Genomic DNA, 18639 nt, shown 5'->3' on the forward strand with positions numbered 1-18639 from the left:
CTTTCGTGAACAATGTGACAGGTGTCCCAAAGAGGAGCTCCATTTCCTTCCCAGTCAGTTGGGACAAAGTCCCAACCCTTCATCCTTCACCCACTGTTTCCCCCAAGCCCTGCTCGCCCCACCAGGCCTGGCTACTCCTCAAAGGCACTGAGCTTGCTCAGACCTCAGGGCCTTTGCCCAACCGTTTCAAATCCTTTGCCCATTTTTTTTTTTTTGCGGTACGCGGGCCTCTCATTGTTGTGGCCTCTCCCGTTGCGGAGCAACAGGCTCCGGACGCGCAGGCTCAGCGGCCATGGCTCACGGGCCCAGCTGCTCCGCGGCATGTGGGATCTTCCCGGACCGGGGCACGAACCCGTGTCCCCTGCATCGGCAGGCGGACTCTCAACCACTGCGCCACCACGGAAGTCCCCTTTGCCCATTTTTTAACTGGGGTTTTTCTGTCTCACAGAGTTGCAAAGGGTCTTTGTAGATACTGGATACAAGTTAAATATTTTCTCCCAGTCTGTGGCTCCTTGTGTGCCAATTACTATTATGGTTGTCACTGTTAATTCATTATTGTTATTACTACTCTTATTATTAAGGGGTGTGGGCCCAACTCTTAAGGGCCAGGCCCCCATGCTTTCAAGGAGCTTCTGGTTTTGGAGTGCAGGTAACTGATTCAAGGTGGTAACTGCCTAAACTTTTTCACTGAGGGCAATAGGTCGTAATCAAGGGACAGCAAAGGTCAGAATTTTTTATTGGAAAGACCTCCGGGCAGAGCAGATGAACGGAAACGAAAGGAAGGAACGCAGTGTTCTCACCATTCCCCTACTGACCTTGGGCCCTGGAACCTCACACGTGCGCACACGCGCACTCAGAGACCACAGGCTCCTCCCGGCGGTGCCGGCTGCGCGCGCAGCCCCTAGACAGCCCAACGGCCACTTAACGGCCGCCCCCGCCCCGCTGCGCGCACAAGTTCCCAGAAAGAGGCGGGGCCAGGAGTGCGCACCGCGGCCTATCTTGGGGGCGGGGCATTCCGGGGGCGGGGGAGGCGCGTGCGCAGAGGGCGCGAACAAGAAGGCGGGAAAAGACGGAATGGAGCGGCAGGGAGGACGCTGCGCTTGTTTCCTTCGCGCGGGCGGCGGGCGGACGGGCAGGGAATGGCAGCGATCTTGGGCTTCCCCGACGAACCCGAGCCCTGCCGTTTGTCTCCTGCCATCGCGGCCCCTCTTCGCCCGACTGGGCTCCGATTTCCTGACCTACCTACCGGGCCCGGACTAACCGACTGATTGTGTGACTGACGCACTGACAGCCCAGGCAGGACCGACTTCCACGCATGGCGAGTGGCAGGAGTAGGGTAGAGAGAGACTCAGACATCCACGCGCCTCACCCGTTTTTCTTCTTCTTTTTCTCCTACCTCTTTTCCCTCCTTGAAGGCCTTGAGCCGACTCGCACACCAGTTAGCCCAGGCCCCCCAGCACCCCATCCGGAGCACCTGTCCTCACCCCGGCCACTCCAGGTCTCCCCACCTCAGTCCTCCTGTGCTCCAGGCACGGGATCCCCGCGGTCCTCGTGGTGCCCGTCCCAGCACCCCCCGTCTCTTCTGTGGGTCCCCAACATGCCGCATCGGCAGACAGAGGTGCCCAGGGTTGACGGGGCGGGAGGAGGGGGATCTGACTACCTCTCGCCCTCCTTCGACCTCTCAAGCGCTGGCCGTGCTCACAGGTGGACATGCCGCAGGTAGAGTGCAAGGACCAGGAGCCACAGCTGTTGGAGGAGAGCCAGGAGCGGCAGCAAGGCGAGGAGAGCCGCGAAGAGGAGGCTGGTCGAGGGCCAGCTAGGTGAGGAAGAGCCCGGCCCATCGAGTCCAAACAGACCCCTGAGTCCCTCTCATTCACCCTTTTCTTCCACAAGACCCTACCAGTGTCTGCTCTTGTCGCACTGGTTGCACATACTCGTCCAGCATCTCCCATGTACCTGGGATGGAAGTGCTGGGGACACAGCAGTGAGGTGACATTCTAGGAGAACGTCTGTAAACTCGGGAATATGCAGTAGTCAGGGGATGCTAAGCGCTCTGAGGAAAAAAATAGGGAGAGAGTGACAGGTGACCAGTTTATTTATTTATTTATTTTTAAGTTGGTAAAATACATTTTGTTTATTCTGATGCAAAGCCAGTCTAAATCAGCTAAGTCTAAATGATAAAATAAGCTTTTAACAACTAGGAAACAACTTTTATATATATGCATTAGCCAATCTAAATTAATCCAGCCAAGTATTGCTTTGAAGAGGCCCTTAGATACCTGGAGTTAATTTGAAAATGAAGAAAAAATTGCTTAAGAACATCATATAGCAGTTCCTGTTCAAGACAGCTGTGTACTGGGTTGGCCAAAAAGTTTGTTCGAGTGTTCCATAAAATGGTCAGAAAAACCCGAACGAACTTTTTGGCCAACCCAGTATGATGCCTGTGAACTCCCCTCCTCCCAAGAGTCTACAGCTACGTATGGAACAATTTCCTCTTATAAAAACCTAAAGACTGGGCTTCTCTGGTGGCGCAGTGGTTGAGAGTCCGCCTGCCGATGCAGGGAACACGGGTTCGTGCCCCGGTCCGGGAAGATCCCACATGCCGCCGAGCGGCTGGGCCCGTGAGCCATGGCCGCTGAGCCTGCGCGTCCGGAGCCTGTGCTCCGCAACGGGAGAGGCCACAACAGTGAGAGGCCCGCGTACCCCTAAGAGTCTATAGCTACACATGGAACAACTTCCTCTTATAAAAACAAAGGCTGGCAGTAATAACTACACATTAGGCAAATGAGAAGAAAATCACATCAAAGTGGGTAGGAAAGGCTAGGAAACAATCTCACCATATACCCTACCCCCAGTGCGGTGTCCCACAAGCAGGAGGGAACTCAAACCCTGGAGCTTCTCCCTGAGGACTGAAGGGCTCAAACCCACTCCTCAGGCATTTCAACTTTTTTTGAAGAGGTGAATTGTTGCACCTGAGACCATAGGCCTGCAAAGCAGAAGACTTCCTATCTGGCCCTTTATAGAAGTTTGTAGTCCTCTGGACTAAAAGGCTCCCTCTAGATGCTGTGTAGAGAATAGATTATTGAGGGCGGGATTGGAAGCAGGGAGGCCAGTGATGAGGCAATTGGAATAATTTATGTGCAAGATGACCCTAACTTGACCCAGGGTGGATCCATGTAGGTGATGAGAAGTGGTCAGATTCTGGATAGGTCTAAGAAGATAGAACTAACATAAACTGCTAGGGGATTCGATGTTGGAGTGAGAGGAAGAGTAGTGTCATGGATGACTTTAAAAAGACATTGTTGTCTTGCACATTTATTCACCAGGTATTTATCAAGGGTCTTCTTTACCCAAACACTGTTTTAGATGCTGGGGATACAATAGTGAACAAATCAGAATTCCTGCTCTCTTGGAGCTGACTTTCTTTCACTTAGTAATACACACTTAGTAATTTACACAATGTACCCCAGTTTATTTATCTACTCGCCTATTGAAGGACATCTTGGTTGCTTCCAAGTTTTAGAATTATGAATAAAGTTGCTATAAACATTCATATGCAGGTTTTGTGTGGATGTAAATTTTCAGCTCCTTTGGGTAAATACCAAGGAGCACAATTGTTAGATCATATAGTAAGAGTATATTTAGTTTTGTAAGAAACTACCAAAATGTCTTCCGAAGTGGCTGAACCATTTTACATCCCTGTCTTCAGTGAATGAGAGCTCCTGTTTCTCCACATCCTCACCAGCATTTTGTGTTGTCAGTGTCTTGGATTTTCCCCATTCTAACAGGCAGTAGTGGTATCATTGTGTTGATTTGCAACTTCTTTACGAAGTATGAAGTTGAACATCTTTTCATATGCTTGTTTGACATCTGTATATCTTTTTTGGTGAGGTATCTGTTCAGATCTTTTGCTTATTTTTAAATTGGATTTTTTATTTTCTTATTGCTGAATTTCAAGAGTTTTTTATATATTTTGGGTGTCAGTCCTTTATCTGATTTGTGTTTTGTAAAGATTTGCCCCCAATCTGCGACCTGTCTTTTCATTCTCTTAATGGTGTCTTTTGCAGAGTAGAAGTTTTAAATTTTAATAAAGTCCAACTAGCCAATTTTTTCTTTTGATATTGTATCTAAGAAGTCACCACCAAACCCAAAGCCATCTAGATTTTCTCCTACGATATCTTCTAGGAGTCTTATAGTTTTGTGTTTTAATTTAGGGATATCTATTTTGAGAAAAATTTTGTGAAACGTGCACGATCTGTGTCTAACTTCACTTTTTTTGTATGTGGATGTCCAGTTGTTCCAACACCATTTGTTGAAAAGACTCTCCTTTCTCCACTGAATTTTCTTTGTTCCTTTGTCAAAGATAAGTTGACTATATATGTGTGGGTCTATTTCTGGGCTCTCTATTCTGTTCCATTGACCTATTTTCTATTCTTTCACTGGTACCACACTATCTGGATCGCTGCAGCTTCGTAGTAAGTCTTGAAAACAAGTATCATCAGTCTTCCAACTTCATTCTTCTTTAATATTGTGTTGGCTATCCTGGGTCTATTGCCAAGCTGCCTTTCTAAAAGGTAGATAATTTTTTAAAAAATGTGATTTCACTTGGTGGCAAGTGCTGTGAAGAAACAAAACAGAGAAGGAGCAACTAGAGTGACAGGGAGTTTAGAGTAGCTGGAGATCTCTAAGGAGGTCACATGAGGAGGAGCCAGCCAGGAGGCGCCCAGGACTCCAAACATTCCAGGCAGACGGAGCTGCAAGTACCAAGTCCCTGAGGCAGGAGCAGGCCTGGTGTGTTCACAAAACAGTGGGAAGGCCAGCATGTCAGGCATTGTGATTGGCAGCAGTGACACCCGGGGTACACTGACAGACATGCTCATACACTCCCAGTGCTTCCATCTGACAGGAAAGGCATATACTGAACAAGTACTGACACGGAGGAGCTCAGGTAGCTAGGAAAATGTTTCCTCGTGGGCAGGGGAGTGAGTGCCAGAGTGGGGGGCTCAGCACAGGCTAGGTCGCAGGGCATTTTGTCGGCTGTGGACTTGATCCTAAGGATTGTTTTTTTTTTGGTAACAGCTTTATTGAGATATAATTCATATACCATACACTTCGCTTACTTAAAATGTACAATTCAATTGTTTTTAGTACATTCACAGAGCTCTGCAACCATTACCACAGTCAACTTTTTAACATTTTCATCGCCCTGAAATAATCCTTTGACCCCTTAGCCATCACCTCCCAGTCCCTGCGTCCTTCCCAGTCCCTGGCAACCAAAACTCTACTTTCTGTCTCTACAGATTTGCCTCTGCTGGATATTTCATATAAGTAGAATCATACAATTATGTGGTCCTTTGCGACTGGCTTCTTTCGCTGAGCATAATGTGTTCAGGGTTCATTCATGTTGTTGTAACATGTATCAGAACTTCATTCCTCTGTGTGGCTGAATAATATTCTATATTATGGTTGTACCACGTTTTATTTATCCATTCGTCAGCTGATGGAAATTTGGGTTGTTTCTGCCCTTTGGCTCTTGTGAGTAATGCTGCTATGAACACCCGTGTACAAGTTTTCATTTCTCTTGGGTAGATACCTAGGTGGGGAATGGCTGGGTCATAGAAGTAACATGCTCAGGCTCCTGTTATAAAAAGACACCGGCTGCTCTGTGAAGAATGGGTGGGAGGGGGCGTGAGTGGACCTGGGAGATAGGTGGGAGGCTTCTTCAGGGGTGGCATCTAGCAGGGCAGATGGAGAGAAGATGAGGGGGGTCATTTAGTGAGGCATGAGGAAGGTGATGAGCTGAGGATGTCTCCCAGCTGTGGTGTGCTGGAGCCAGCTCCTGCCCGCAAGAGCCAGGTCTACACATCACTTCCCAACCTGGCATTTAGCAACTTCGTGTTAGTAGCTTGAAACTGGCTATAGTGGGAGTCTCTGCACCATGGAAATTGGCAAACACTACAGATCAAGGCTTCCCCTGCCACTACTGCTCCCCGCTTTCTGGCTCGGGGCAGTTTCCAGCTGGCAGAAGCACAAGTTGTATTTTGCCCTTGTTGAGTCTGAGGTGACCAGAGAAATACACATGAATGCGTCCAAGTTAGGGGTTGGACTTTCTGACGCAGAATTCGGTGGGGTGGGGCGGCAGGGGCTGGAGAGGGTGCTGCTTCAGTGAAGGAGCTCACCTGGGGATAGAATGAGGCTCAGGACAGGGCGCCTGAGGACTGCACCACGCACGAAGCCAGCTTCCTCTTGCCTCCCAGATTCCTCAGTTGCAAACCAGACCGCAGGGTGGAATGGTTTCCAGGGGTGTGCAGTCAACTGGAGACCAGAAAAAAAAGAAGTAAATGACTGAAGTCGTTTGATAACAGCTTCCTGCAAATAGTATGTTTAGACTGGGATCTAAGTGGCGAGGAGACACAGACAATTGCGAATCATTGAGAGACTTCGAGGAGTTCCAAAAGAACTTTGGGCTGAGAAGCAGATGGATTAGGACCAGGACAAGGACCAGTTAACAGATCCAGCAGCAGACTCTCAGTGACATGATTAAAATGTGAGCACATTTCAGGCGAGAAGAGCAGAGGGTGAAAGGAATGGGCTCCGCAACTTCGATTCAAACCTTCCCCCTTCCTGGCTGTACTTCAGCAGAACATCGTTTTGCCCAAGCGCCACAGATTCTGTTGTGTTCCTCCTTGAATGTTTGATTAGCTTTCCTCCCCTCCTGGGACTGCCGCCTGCGGTGGTCATAAGTGGCTGGCGGATTGTTTACTTGTATATCTGTTAGAGGCCACGGAGGGAGGGCCCCGCCAGCGGGTGGCTCTGGCTCACACGCCTGCCAATCACAGCTTTACCTGGAGCGAACAGATGGTCTCTTCGCTTAAACCCATTTCCTCCGCAGTTCCCGGGCCCCCTGCCAGCTTGAGCTCTTCTCGGGAACTAGATCCTAATCCTCAAAGCCGAAGAATTAGGTACTCCTTAGAAGGACAGACCGTCATAGATGAGCGGAGGGATGTGTTCACAGCCCCCATCCCGACCCCCCCACTGCCCTACCCCGTGCACACGCGGCCTACTGTGTTGAGCTGACTTCCATTCCCTGGCCTCCATCCAGGGTTGGGCAACAGAGGCAGGCCTGGGAATGGGGGGAAGCCGGTGGAGGGGACATGGTGCATTTTGTTTATTAAAGTTAATTGGTGAATGCAGGCCCAGGGAAGCCTATGATTCATTAGCATCCTGATTAATATGCAGCTGCTGAGTATTAAGAAAAATGAAATGGAAAGGAATAAATCCCCAAAGGAGAGGTTGGGAAAAATCAAGAAGCTCTCTGCAGACATCTGATGCAGGCCTTTGTCCCATAACGAAATTTGAGTGAGCTGAATTCCATTGATTTTTCACCATTTGTGTAGCTGCCACGAAGATCAGTTCCAGCTTTATCCCTTGAGCTTGAAAAAGGAGCAACTCTGAACAGTTAGCAGCTCAAGCAGGTTGTGAGCAATTACACAAAAAGAAGCACCTGGTCCTATCATTGATTTTAATTTCAGAATCCTATACTGTTGGGACAACAAAGCAACTTTGGGTGCAAAGTGGCTTAAGAGCAAGAATGTTACATCTGGCTCTGGCTCCAGCAGCAGTTCATTCATTTAGGTATTCGGCAAATAGTTGTGATGCCTTTGGAATGAAGGCAATGCAGCCCCTGCCCAGAGTGTGCATGGTGCCTGGGGGGAATCTAGTGTACAAACTGGCAGTGTTGTGATTAGAAAGCAAAGGTGAGGTAAGGATGCTCCAAACGTTGCCTCGTGAGGTTGACAGAAAGGAAAAATCGTTTCAGGCAAAGGCTGATGAGTTTGGTGAAATTGTGGAAAGTTTCAAGTTGCTGGGAGTGGAGGCTGAAAAGAGAAGGTGGAGGCCAGGGCCCTGGAAAGCCTTGTGTGCTGTGCTAGGGAATTTACTTGCTCCTGCAGCTGGTGGGGCCTCTTGGAGGCTGTGGAGCAGAAGTGGGACATCAGATTGCGGTTATAAGGTCACTAGGGCCCAGGTGAGAATGATAGGCGTGGGGCTGTGAATGGTTGGGTGGGGAGGAGAGGATAGATTTGGGAGAAATTAAGGAGGTGGAAATGAAAGCATTTTGTGACAGGATTTGGAAGGACAGAGAGAAGCCAGGCTCCAGGCTGACTGCTAAGTTTCTGGCTTGGGAACCAGGTGGCTTTTGGTGTCATTCAATGAAATGAGGAGGGAGAACAACACTGGGCTGGTGTGCAGTTGTTTTTACTGTCGTTTTTTTTTGGCTGCGCTGCCCTGCATGTGGGATCTTAGTTCCTCGATCAGGGATCCCCTGCATTGGGAGTGTGGAGTCTTTTATTTATTTATTTATTTATTTATTTATTTATATTTATTTATTTATGGCTGCATTGCGCTTTCTCTAGTTGCGGCGAGCAGGGGCTACTCTTCGTTGCGGTGCATGGGCTTCTCACTGTGGTGGCTTCTCTTATTGCGGAGCACCGGCTCTAGGTGCATGAGCTTCAGTAGTTGTGGTGCATGAGCTTAGTTGCTCCGTGGCATGCGGGATCTTCCCAGACCAGGGCTCGAACCCGTGTCCCCTGCATTGGCAGGCGGATTCTTAACCACTGTGCCACCAGGGAAGTCCTGGAAGCATGGAGTCTTAACCACTGGACCACCAGGGAAGTCCCTGGTGTGCAAATTTAGAGGAGTTTGAAATGCCTCTGGGACAGCCAAGTGGAATGGGCCTGGGGAAAGTCAGATACCTTGTTTGGAGCTCAGAAGTTTGGGAGAGGGCTTCCCTGGTGATGCAGTGGTTAAGAATCCGCCTGCCAATGCAGGGGACACGGGTTCGAAGCCTGGTCCGGGAAGATCCCACATGCCGCAGAGCAATTAAGCCCGTGCACCACAACTACTGAGCCTGCGCTCTACAGCCCGCGAGCCACAACTACTGAAGCCGGCGAGCCAGAACTACTGAAGCCCATGCATCTAGAGCCTGTGCTCTGCAACAAGAGAAGCACCACAACGAGAAGCCCGCGCAATGCAACTAAGATTAGCCCCCGCTTGCCGCAATTAGAGAACGGCCACGTGCAGCAAAGAAGACCCAACACAGCCAAAAATAAAATAAATAAAATAAATTTATTTTAAAAAAAAAGAAGTTTGGGAGACATGAAAGCATGGATGGTAATGAAAGCCCTTGCTAGTCATTCATTCATTTATTTGATGCACTTTTATTATTCTTCCCATGAGAGGTAGGTACTGGGGACAGCAAAACGTTTTTTAACAAGAATGCCCAGGGAGACTTTAGTTGGTCTGTTGTTTTCTAGCTGCTATAAGGCTTTGCTGTAAAATGTCTGCCTTAATCAGAGGCACGCTCTCTCATCTTGACAAATGCACTGAACACAAGTGTCTGGCTTTGGAGGCAGATGAACTTGCATGCTTTGTGTGAAGCCAGAGGAGGGAGGACTAGATCAGTATCCTTCACTCATTCAGCAAACAGTGGAGGACTTACTATGTGCTGGATGCTGGGAATGCAGAGATAAATGGGGAGATAAGGGTGTGAACAGTGACAAGCATAGGTCATAGGCTGCTTTGAGATGCCGTGGTCTGGGCTAGGTCTCACAGTCAGAGAGCAAATGCAAAGGCCTAGGGGCAAGGAAACTTCCGGTAAGGAATACACAAGGACAAGGACACAGCCAGCCTCTCAAGCCTGAGGACTTTTGTGTCAGTGAGAGCCTGGCTCTCGTGCACCCAGGTTTCACTGTGCTTGCATCCTGGGCCAAAATGAAGAGCTCAGGCAGTCGGGGAGAAGTCAAAAAAATAGTTGTATGGAGGAAGCATCCAAAAATCAAGACGTGTTTTTCTAAGTAGCTGTGCCTGGCTTGCAGTCATGGCTGACTTTATGGTTGTGTGTGAACTGGTGTGTTGAGGAACTGCTGTGTTGGCACCTCCGAGTCAGCCATTCAGAGCTGGAAGCACCTCAGGGGGCGAGGAGGAAACTGAGAACTTTGGGGGAAGCAGGACACAGGCTGGGGGTCAGGCCAACTGGGCGCCACACCCGGCTCTGCACAGACTGGCTGGTGATCCTGAGAAAGTGACACAACCACGCTGAGCCTGTGTCCTCAGCTATGAGGTAAAGATGATGGGGATAGACCCCAAAGTGTGGTTGTGAGGATGCAGCAAGCTGAGGCATGTAGTTTAGCATGGTGCATGGCAGATAAAGCAAAGAAATGGCCAAAAAAAAAAAAGCAACTTACCTTAAACATTTTAGCTTAATTTAAAACACCAATGGGTCTGCTGATCAGATTGCAACATTTTTCTTTTTTTTGCATAAACCTCATTCATAATGCATTACCCACAATTTCCACTTTTGTGTTTTTATAGCAGAGCAAAAACTTAACAGGCCTTGACAAAGCGATCTGTATGCAGAATCCTTCTAGATTTTTATGTTCTTGGTCCCAATATATAGCTGTCTCCCCCACACTTGATTTAATAGTTATGTTTTATTAGGGTCACCTTTATTCATTCCATTTAGCTTTATTAGACACCTGTCCCTTTTTCACATGTCACTAGCTCACACGATATTTAATGAATTGCATAATTATAGTCATGTGTACAGTGTGGGACAAACATAACTCTTTTGAGGGGTATTTTAAAAATTTTTATTTTTTAACATAACTACCTCTTTTTAGAGGTAGTTTTTTTTTAGAGGTTTTTTTTTTTTTTTTTAATTTTTGGCTGTGTTGGGTCTTTGCTACTGTGTGTGGGCTTTCTCTAGTTGTGGCGAGTGGGGGCTACTCTTCGTTGCAGTGCACGGGCTTCTTATTGCGGAGCACGGGCTCTAGGCGTGCGGGCTTCAGTAGTTGTGGCTCGCGGGCTCTAGAGTGCAGGCTCAGTAGTTGTGGCACACGGGCTTAGTTGCTCCATGGCATGTGGGATCTTCCCAGACCAGGGCTCGAACCCGTGTCCCCTGCATTGGCAGGCGGATTCTTAACCACTGCGCCACCAGGGAAGCTCCCCGTAACTAACTCTTGACAGGCCACCTTACCTGATGGGAGCAGGGACACGCAGGTACACTAGCCCCAGCTGGTCTGCATGCTGCTATGAGCATCACTAAGTAGGTTTAGAAAGGGATGGAAAGGGATTCAGCAGGCTGGTGACAGGAAGATCATCTAAGAAAGCATCTAAACTATTTTTAATATTATTGATGCTCATTTCAAAGCAGCAAGTTGGTGTAATAAAACGACTATGGGCTTTGCAGTCAGGCAGATCTTCTTGTTCTGGAACCTTGGGCAGATTTTGGTTGTGCTCCTGGGTCTGTTTTCAGTTATAAGATGGGATGCCATCCCTGCCTCTCAGGGGTGGGGTGGGGGTGTATGTGTGAATGAAATAAACAAGTGTCACCCACGAGAGACACACAGCACAGGTTCTCCTCCCACCACAGAGCTAATTCAGATCAGCCACTGCCAACAGAGTTTGGCGCTGATCTCAGTTTCCTATACTTTCAGAAGTCAGGTTTCTAGCCCCTCTAGTGCCACCTTCAGTGCCAACCGCCAGATGATGATGCTGGAAGGGAAGTCAGGACCCTACTTCTCCTCTCTGGACTCAAGCATCAACATCCTGAAGAAGAGGGCCCAGGAGCTGATCGAAAACATCAACGAGAGCAGGCAGAAGGACCATGCCCTCATGACCAACTTCAGAGACAGCCTCAGGATCAAGGTGACGGATTTCCCCCTACATACTGCCAAACCCCAGTGAAAGGGGAGGGGGTTCTTCATGTAAAAAGTGAAAGGGGAGGGAATGAACCGCAGTTATGTTCCCAGCATGGTGCTAGGCAATTTGCATGCAGTACCTCATTTCACCCTTACAACAATCCTGCAAAGAGATTGGACACATTTTGTAGATGGGAAAAGTAAGGTTTGGAAATAATTTGCCCAAGTGAGAGAACCAGGATAAGAAGCCAAGGTTCATCTGCACCCACAGCCCAGGCCCCTACTTCATGTCAGGACTAATGGCTGTGGCAGGAGGGCATTGAGGCATAACCTGCATTGTCACACCCATTTGTCCTCCAGAAGTTGAATGATTTGTGACAGGAGAGTGGAGGTCCCTGGACATGGCTGGGGCTTATGTCTAACAAAGCCTGATGTTATGTTCAGGTCTGGTGTTAATGGTTGTCCCCGCCGACGCTTCTTCAGAATGCGTAATAGGTCCTGTGAGCTGGACAGCTTGTGGATTCCACATGTCATCTCTCAATGACAGGCTGACTTTTTTCCCTGCCCTCCACCATCCCTACCTACCCTGTACATAGAAAATTTAGAGAGTAGAGAAAAATATAACATAGCAGAAAAAATATAAAAACACCCTTATGCTACCACCACCCAGAAGCCACTTTGTTGCATGTTTTCTTTCCTCCTAACCTGGTTGAGCTTACACTATAATTTTGCACCTTGTTTTCTTTAAATATTTATTTTATTTTATTTTATTTATTTTCCTTTTTTTTTTTTTGGCTGCGTTGGGTCTTAGTCACGGCACACGGGATCTTTGCTGAGGCATGCGGGATCTTTTTCCTTACGGCGCGCGGTCTGCTCAGGTTTCTCTCTAGTTGCGGCACGCAGTCTTCTCTCTAGCTGTGGCGTGCGGGTTTTCCTCTCTCTAGTTGTGGTGCGTGGGCTCTGCGGCACACAGGCTCTCTAGTTGAGGTGTGGGAGCTCAATAGTTGTGGCACGCGGGCTTAGTTGCCGCACGGCATGTGGGATCTTAGTTCCCCGACCAGGGATTGAGCCCGCGTCCCCTGCACTGGAAGGCGGATTCTTTACCACTGGACCACCGGGGAATTCTCGCACCTTGCTTTTTAAAAAGAAAAACTTAACATATAGGCAATTTCACCTCCAGTCACAGGAGTTGTTTTTACCACTTTTATAAGATAAATTGCAGAAATCTTAAAGAGCCAGCTAGAACAAATGTCTTGTGATGCCTCTTGTTTGACTTTCCAAGAACATCTTATTCTTTCAAAGGTTTCAGACCTGACAGAGAAGCTAGAGGAGAGGATGTATCAGATTTATAATCACCACAACAAGATCATTCAGGAAAAGCTCCAAGAGTTCACCCAAAAAATGGCAAAGATCAGTCACCTGGAAACAGAGCTCAAAGAAGTGTGCCACAGCGTGGAGACCGTGTACAAAGACCTGTGCGGCCAGCCTGAGGTATGACTGAACTCACGCATGCACATGGGTGCCGCCAGAGGAACGAGAGTTGTAGCAGCTAAGATGAAAGTAAATGTCAACAGAGAACAAGGACATTAGCACCACCGGGCCCTAAACCCCACAGGGGCCACTATTACTGCAAAAGCCCTGGGGCTCTTGCCATCCCACTTGTGGCGCCGTGCTCCCCTGTAATGTGGTGAGTTCGAACTGAGAAGCTGGACCGTTATTTCCCACACTACGCATCAGCTCTGTGGTGACAGAAAGGACAAAGTCCCCTCTGCCCTCAGCCCTGAGCCCTGGCAGTGCCCAACCGGGTTTATTTATTACAGCTGAGCCCAAGATGCAGGAATGGATCACTCTGGGGTGGGGGAAATCCCCACCAGGTCCCAGCGCGCTTCACAGCCCCGACACACGTCCCTTTCTCCTGTGACTGAAATAACTTCTCGGGTGGTTACAAGTAACTGTGGTCCAACACTGTGGGCTCAGACATGCAGACTCTTTATTATTCTCTCTTTCCCCCTCACTCTGCTCCAACGTCCAGCATAAGGCACTTACCCTAAGATGGGAGGGTCAGAGGGCGCAGAGTAAAGTCTTGCTGTGTGGAGGGGGTAGTTTGTGTAGTCAGACACCAGGTGGGTCTCACAAGTTGCTTCCATGTCACTCTCCTTCCCTCTCCCTGCTCCCCTGTCAAAGGGAGCTTCTGTTCCAAGGTGAGTGGAGTCTGTTCCCATCCACAGTTAAAACTGGATTGAGAAACTCAGTACAGACAGTCCCATCTTCTTTTTAAGGAACACATTTGAATGACTTCAAAAGGGAAATTTTGATATTTAAAAATCAGCGTCTCTCACTTCCCACCAGAAGAAATGGCTCCATCTGCCACCTCCCTGACTAAGCTCAGAGCGCAGTGTCTCCCTGGGAAGGGGTTTGGTACCATCCGGGCTCCCAGGTGAAGTGGGTTCACTTGCTGGCTGTGAACGCCTGGATCCCTGTGATTGCCCTTCCGAGGATCAGAGCATGGATGTCATGAGTGCCTGGGCAAGATAAATGCAGAATTGTTTGGAGTCTTAACAGCTCACAACTTCCCTTTAAAGTCAATCTTCATGTCTCCCCACAGGCTACTACTTTGGAAGAAGAACAGACCCACAAAGACAGCGAATGCTGACGGCTGCCAGGAGTGCCCCCCTCAGTGACAGGCACCAAGGGGAGGCTCAGAGGCCACCTTTCTGGCCATGCCGAGAAAATTGTTTTTCAGAGTTCTGTAATGCATCTTGGCAAAAACCGACCGACCAACCAACCCAAAGCTCCTTGTGCCAGGCCCAAAACTGCAGCGAGTCCAGCCCCCACCATGGGCCAAGCTTTGGTGCTCCCCGATTCACCCGACCCCAACCCCACACGGTTGATTAAACATTTGATTTTCAACCCAGCCATGCTTTCTTCCCACAGAGGTGGAAAGAGCTGATGAGCTCTGCAGAAATGGATCAGACCCTTTTTCACTCACAGGAGGAATGGGAAAGCAAACATCAGACAATTAGTTGCCTGTCCCAGATGATCCCCCATCCTAGAGCCACCGCCCCACACCCCACATTCCACATCCCATCCCACATCCACATGTCTAAGTAATACTTTACAGCCCCTTTACAGTGTTCTCATTTGCTCTTCCTCAGCTTCCAGAGGTGGAAGGCAGAGATTATGGTCTCCTTTTATGGAGCAAAATAATTCTATTTTCTTCCTAAAGTGCAAATCTGACCCTGTCCCTCCCCTGCGTAGAACTATCTGAAGGTGCCCTCTGCTTGTCCTCCGGGTCATTGTCATGCCTGTAGAAACCCCCCACCCCCAGCCCTCCTTCTTGCTGTTTCTGGAATGTCCCATCCAGAATACCACATGGATGCTATTTCACCATCTCTGCCCAGAGAGCTCCTATACCTCCCTCAAGGCTTAACATGGTCCCACTTTCTCCCTAAGAGATTAAGTGCCTGTTACAGCTCCCTCTAGTTCTGTGTGACTCACACTGGAATTGTACACCTCTTTTCTTTTTTTTTTTGGCTGCACCACGGCTTGTGGGGTTTTAGTTCCCCAACCAGGGACTGAACCCAGGCCACCGCAGTGAAAAGGCTGAGTCCTAACCACTGGGCCACCAGGGAATTCCCCACATCTCTTTTCTTTTTAATTATCTTTTTCTATGTCTGTCTTCCCATGAGGCAAGGGGTTCTGGGCCCCATAAGAGTCACACTAGTTGTCAGGTGCAAACACCACAGCCTGCAAATGATTTACCTTTTCTCTTTTTTTCTCACATAAAATGGAGTGGTGATTCCTGTGCGTAGCTGCACTCTCACTCCCTTACATCCACCAGCTCGCTGGGCATTAATGCCCCGCTCTGGGAGTGCCTGTGGAAGCTGTAAGCAGGCTTGGGAACATCCCTCCCCTGGAGCATAATGGAGGAAAGGACTGGGAGGGTTTACTTCCACAGTCCCAGTATGGGCCACTCCAGATGAGGGACACAGGGTGGGACTTGCCCCAGGTCATGCTGCCGACTGGTGACAGCTGGGAGTAGGACTTGGGTCTGCTGTCCTCTTCCCCAGACGTGAGGCCACTGTGAACCCCACCCCAGGGATCTGGTCCCCACCTTCATAGGTGTTCACGGCCTCCAGGTTCATGGCATGCCGGATCACGTGATACTCATCAGAAATCCCATTCCCTCCCAGCATGTCTCGGGCCTGGCGGGCAACATCCAGGGCCTTCCCACAGTTATTCCTCTTCAGCAGGGAGATCATTTCCGGGGTGGCCCTGGGAACAGCACAGACGTGTAACGAGCATTGGATTATAAAGAACTGACCCTGCTTTGGGCATCCAGGCATCCCTACTCCCTGGACAAACCCAGCTGGGAGGAGGGTTACCGTCACAGCAACAGACACAGCTCCTAATGAGGGAGAGGCAGGAAGGGATGGGTCCCAAGGGGCCACCAGGCAGGAAGGACCTCTCTCTCCAGGGCCAGCTGCCACCATGCCCAGAACGGGCACTGGGTCCTCCCACCACAGCTGCCTCCCACTTCCTCCCCCGACACACAGCCCCTACTTGTCTTGATCCTTCAAGCGGCCGAGCTGCAGGCAGGCATGAAGGCCCAGTGTGATCTCAGTGAGCATGTCCGCCAGCTTCTTCTGAATCAGTTGGTTCTTGGCCAGTGGGACACCAAACTGGATCCTATGTGGTCAGGGTCAGGGTAAGTACAAGGAGGGCCCACTCCCCAGTCCTGTCCCAGGGCCTTCCCATGCTGCCTCAGCCCCCATGCAGCTCACTCTGGCCCTATTGTTGACTGAGCCCCTCACTGCTCAGAAGGACTTCCTCGGCCATTTCACAGAGCAGGGAACTTAGGTCTCGTGGGTGGGGGCCAGGGGTGGGGGGGTGAGAGACGGAACCCAAGCCCCCACGCACCCCCCCAGGAGTTTTCATGGCAGCCCCTACACACCTGTCCAGGGTGTACTGCTGGGCCATGTGCAAACAGAACTCAGCAGCTCCAAGCACACCCCAGGTGATGCCATAGCGGGCATTGTTTAGGCAGCCAAAGGGACCCTGCAGGGTTCAGAGGGGGCCTCAGCCCCACCAAGAGGAGATGAGAGGCCTGCGCAGAACTAACTTTTAAGTAGGGGGGAGGCCCCCTCCCCAGACACCCAAGACATGCAGTCAGTGTAAACAAGGGGGACTCAGGGCAACTGTTTAAGTCACACATGGCCCTGACACCAAAGCTCATGCACATAAGGTCTTGCTCACTGCCTGCTCACTCTTGGTTTGCATACAGTTCTACCCAGCCCAGGGTCTGGATTGGATACTCAGACCTGGGGTTGATGTAAGGAGACAGGAAGATGCACATGCATCAAAGGATTAAGCTCGTTCAGGCCTATATGTACTGGGCAGAGCCAGCATGAGTGAGATGGTCACCAAAATGGGGCAGCTTCTGCACATCAGTGAGCCAGGCAGAGCCTCTCCAAATCACTACTGTGTAAACTCCATGTGTGTCTGTTCCCCAGCTGGGTCTCTAGCATGGTACCTGCCCAAGAAAAGAGAACCAGCAGGTGACCTGATGCCAGTTCCCAAGGTGGCTGCTGCTTACCGCCAGACCAGATGCCTTGGGCAGCACATTCTCCTCTGGCACTTCCACATCGTCCATGATAATCATACCCGTGGCCGAGGCCCGCAGAGAGAACTTTCCCTCAATCTTGGGGGCTGAGAGGCCCCGCATCCCCTTCTCCAACAGGAAGCCCCGAATGCAACTATCTTCGCACCGAGCCCACACTACAAACAGGTCGGCCACAGGTGAGTTGGTGATCCTGGAGGCAGGACAGGCAGTGAGGCGTCTGGCCGTCACCCATTGCCCTTGCCCACCTGCCTGAGGCGCCCAGGCCCCTCACCAGGTCTTGGCCCCATTGAGGGTGTAGCTCCTGCTGGACGGGTTCTGGCGGGCTCTGGTCTCCATGCTGCCGGGGTCACTCCCATGGTTAGGCTCTGTGAGCCCAAAGCAGCCCAGGAGCTCCCCCTTGGCTGCAGGCATGAGACAGGGTCACGAAGCTGCTTCTCCCCCATTCATTTCCTCTACTGAAAACTGTCAGCCTCTCCACTGAGCCAGGCCAAGGCAGATCCAGCCCTGCCCTCACAGCACTCCCAGGTGGTGGGGGGACAGGTCTCACCCAGGCCCTAGTCACAATGCCATGATGGGGTGAGGCCCCATACAAGCCAGGAAAGGGTGGGCTAAACTGTCTTGAAGGGCAATGAAAAGGAGTTAGGCAGGAAAAGGTGTGAAGAGCAGTCCTGGTAGAGGGACCAGGATGTGCAAAGGCCTAGTGGTACAACTGAGAATTCCAAGTAGTTGAGTGTGGCTGGGAAGGAGCAATCAAGGGAGTGGCCAGAGATGAGGTGGAAAGATCAGCAGAGGCCTGCTCACATGGGGTTTTGTGGACCCGGTTAGGAAGTTAAGACTTTAAACTTTGGACTGGAATGGGGAGTACAGAAAGCAAATCACGGGGGATATGATGGTGGTGAGGAAGGGGCAGAGTTAAGAGAGACCTAGGGAAAAAAAAAAAAAAGACTTAGGAGAATCAGATGTGGGGGTGAAGCCCAGGGTCTGGCAGGGGGCCTGAGTGGCCACTGGTAATATCCTTGGGGTGAGGACAGAAGGCAGGCCTGGGGATAGCCCCGCCCCTGAGTTTCAGACCATTGGGACGGCCCTCCTTCCACCAGGCTCCACAGGCAGCTGCTCACCCAGCCGGGGCAGGTACTTCTGTTGCTGCTCCTCGCTGCCGTACGCGTAGATAGGGTGCATGACAAGGGAGGACTGGACACTCATCGCTGACCTGTAGCCGCTGTCCACTCGCTCCAGCTCTCGGGCCAGGAGCCCATAGGCCACAGATGAGACTCCAGCACAGCCATACCCTGGTGGGTGGGGGGGGGGGGGGGGGGA

The 18639-nt window shown here is 50.3% G+C and overlaps 2 protein-coding genes across 2 annotated transcripts in view; one reads left to right on the plus strand and one right to left on the minus strand.

Moving 5' to 3' along the window:
* The first annotated feature begins 1597 nt into the window (after positions 1-1597).
* Positions 1598-13196, plus strand: SYCE2 (synaptonemal complex central element protein 2). Its single transcript, XM_007469119.1, has 4 exons — positions 1598-1618; positions 1705-1820; positions 11532-11706; positions 13002-13196. The coding sequence occupies exons 1-4, from the start codon at positions 1598-1600 to the stop codon at positions 13194-13196; spliced, it is 507 nt and encodes a 168-aa protein (XP_007469181.1).
* A 476-nt stretch (positions 13197-13672) lies between these two features.
* GCDH (glutaryl-CoA dehydrogenase) overlaps positions 13673-18639 on the minus strand; it is a 6846-nt gene continuing 1879 nt past the window's right edge. Inside the window, exons 6-12 of the mRNA XM_007469092.1 lie at positions 18441-18611; positions 17594-17723; positions 17296-17512; positions 16654-16757; positions 16263-16388; positions 15814-15974; positions 13673-14221 (exon numbers count right to left, since the gene is read on the minus strand). Coding sequence (XP_007469154.1) covers positions 14148-14221; positions 15814-15974; positions 16263-16388; positions 16654-16757; positions 17296-17512; positions 17594-17723; positions 18441-18611 — 983 coding nt within the window. The 3' untranslated portion in view covers positions 13673-14147. The remainder of the gene's footprint in view (positions 14222-15813; positions 15975-16262; positions 16389-16653; positions 16758-17295; positions 17513-17593; positions 17724-18440; positions 18612-18639) is intronic.

Source organism: Lipotes vexillifer, unplaced genomic scaffold (genome assembly GCF_000442215.2).
Source record: "Lipotes vexillifer unplaced genomic scaffold, Lipotes_vexillifer_v1.1 scaffold1699, whole genome shotgun sequence".
Classification (NCBI taxonomy): domain Eukaryota; kingdom Metazoa; phylum Chordata; class Mammalia; order Artiodactyla; family Lipotidae; genus Lipotes; species Lipotes vexillifer.

What these genes read in the sequence shown, in the direction of transcription:
- SYCE2 (XM_007469119.1), top strand. Translation starts at nt 1,598, where the DNA reads ATGCCGCATCGGCAGACAGAG. An exon ending in TGCCGCATCGGCAGACAGAG is followed by an intron (nt 1,619 to 1,704) that starts GTGCCCAGGGTT and finishes CCGTGCTCACAG; the next exon opens with GTGGACATGCCGCAGGTAGA. An exon ending in GCTGGTCGAGGGCCAGCTAG is followed by an intron (nt 1,821 to 11,531) that starts GTGAGGAAGAGC and finishes TGCCACCTTCAG; the next exon opens with TGCCAACCGCCAGATGATGA.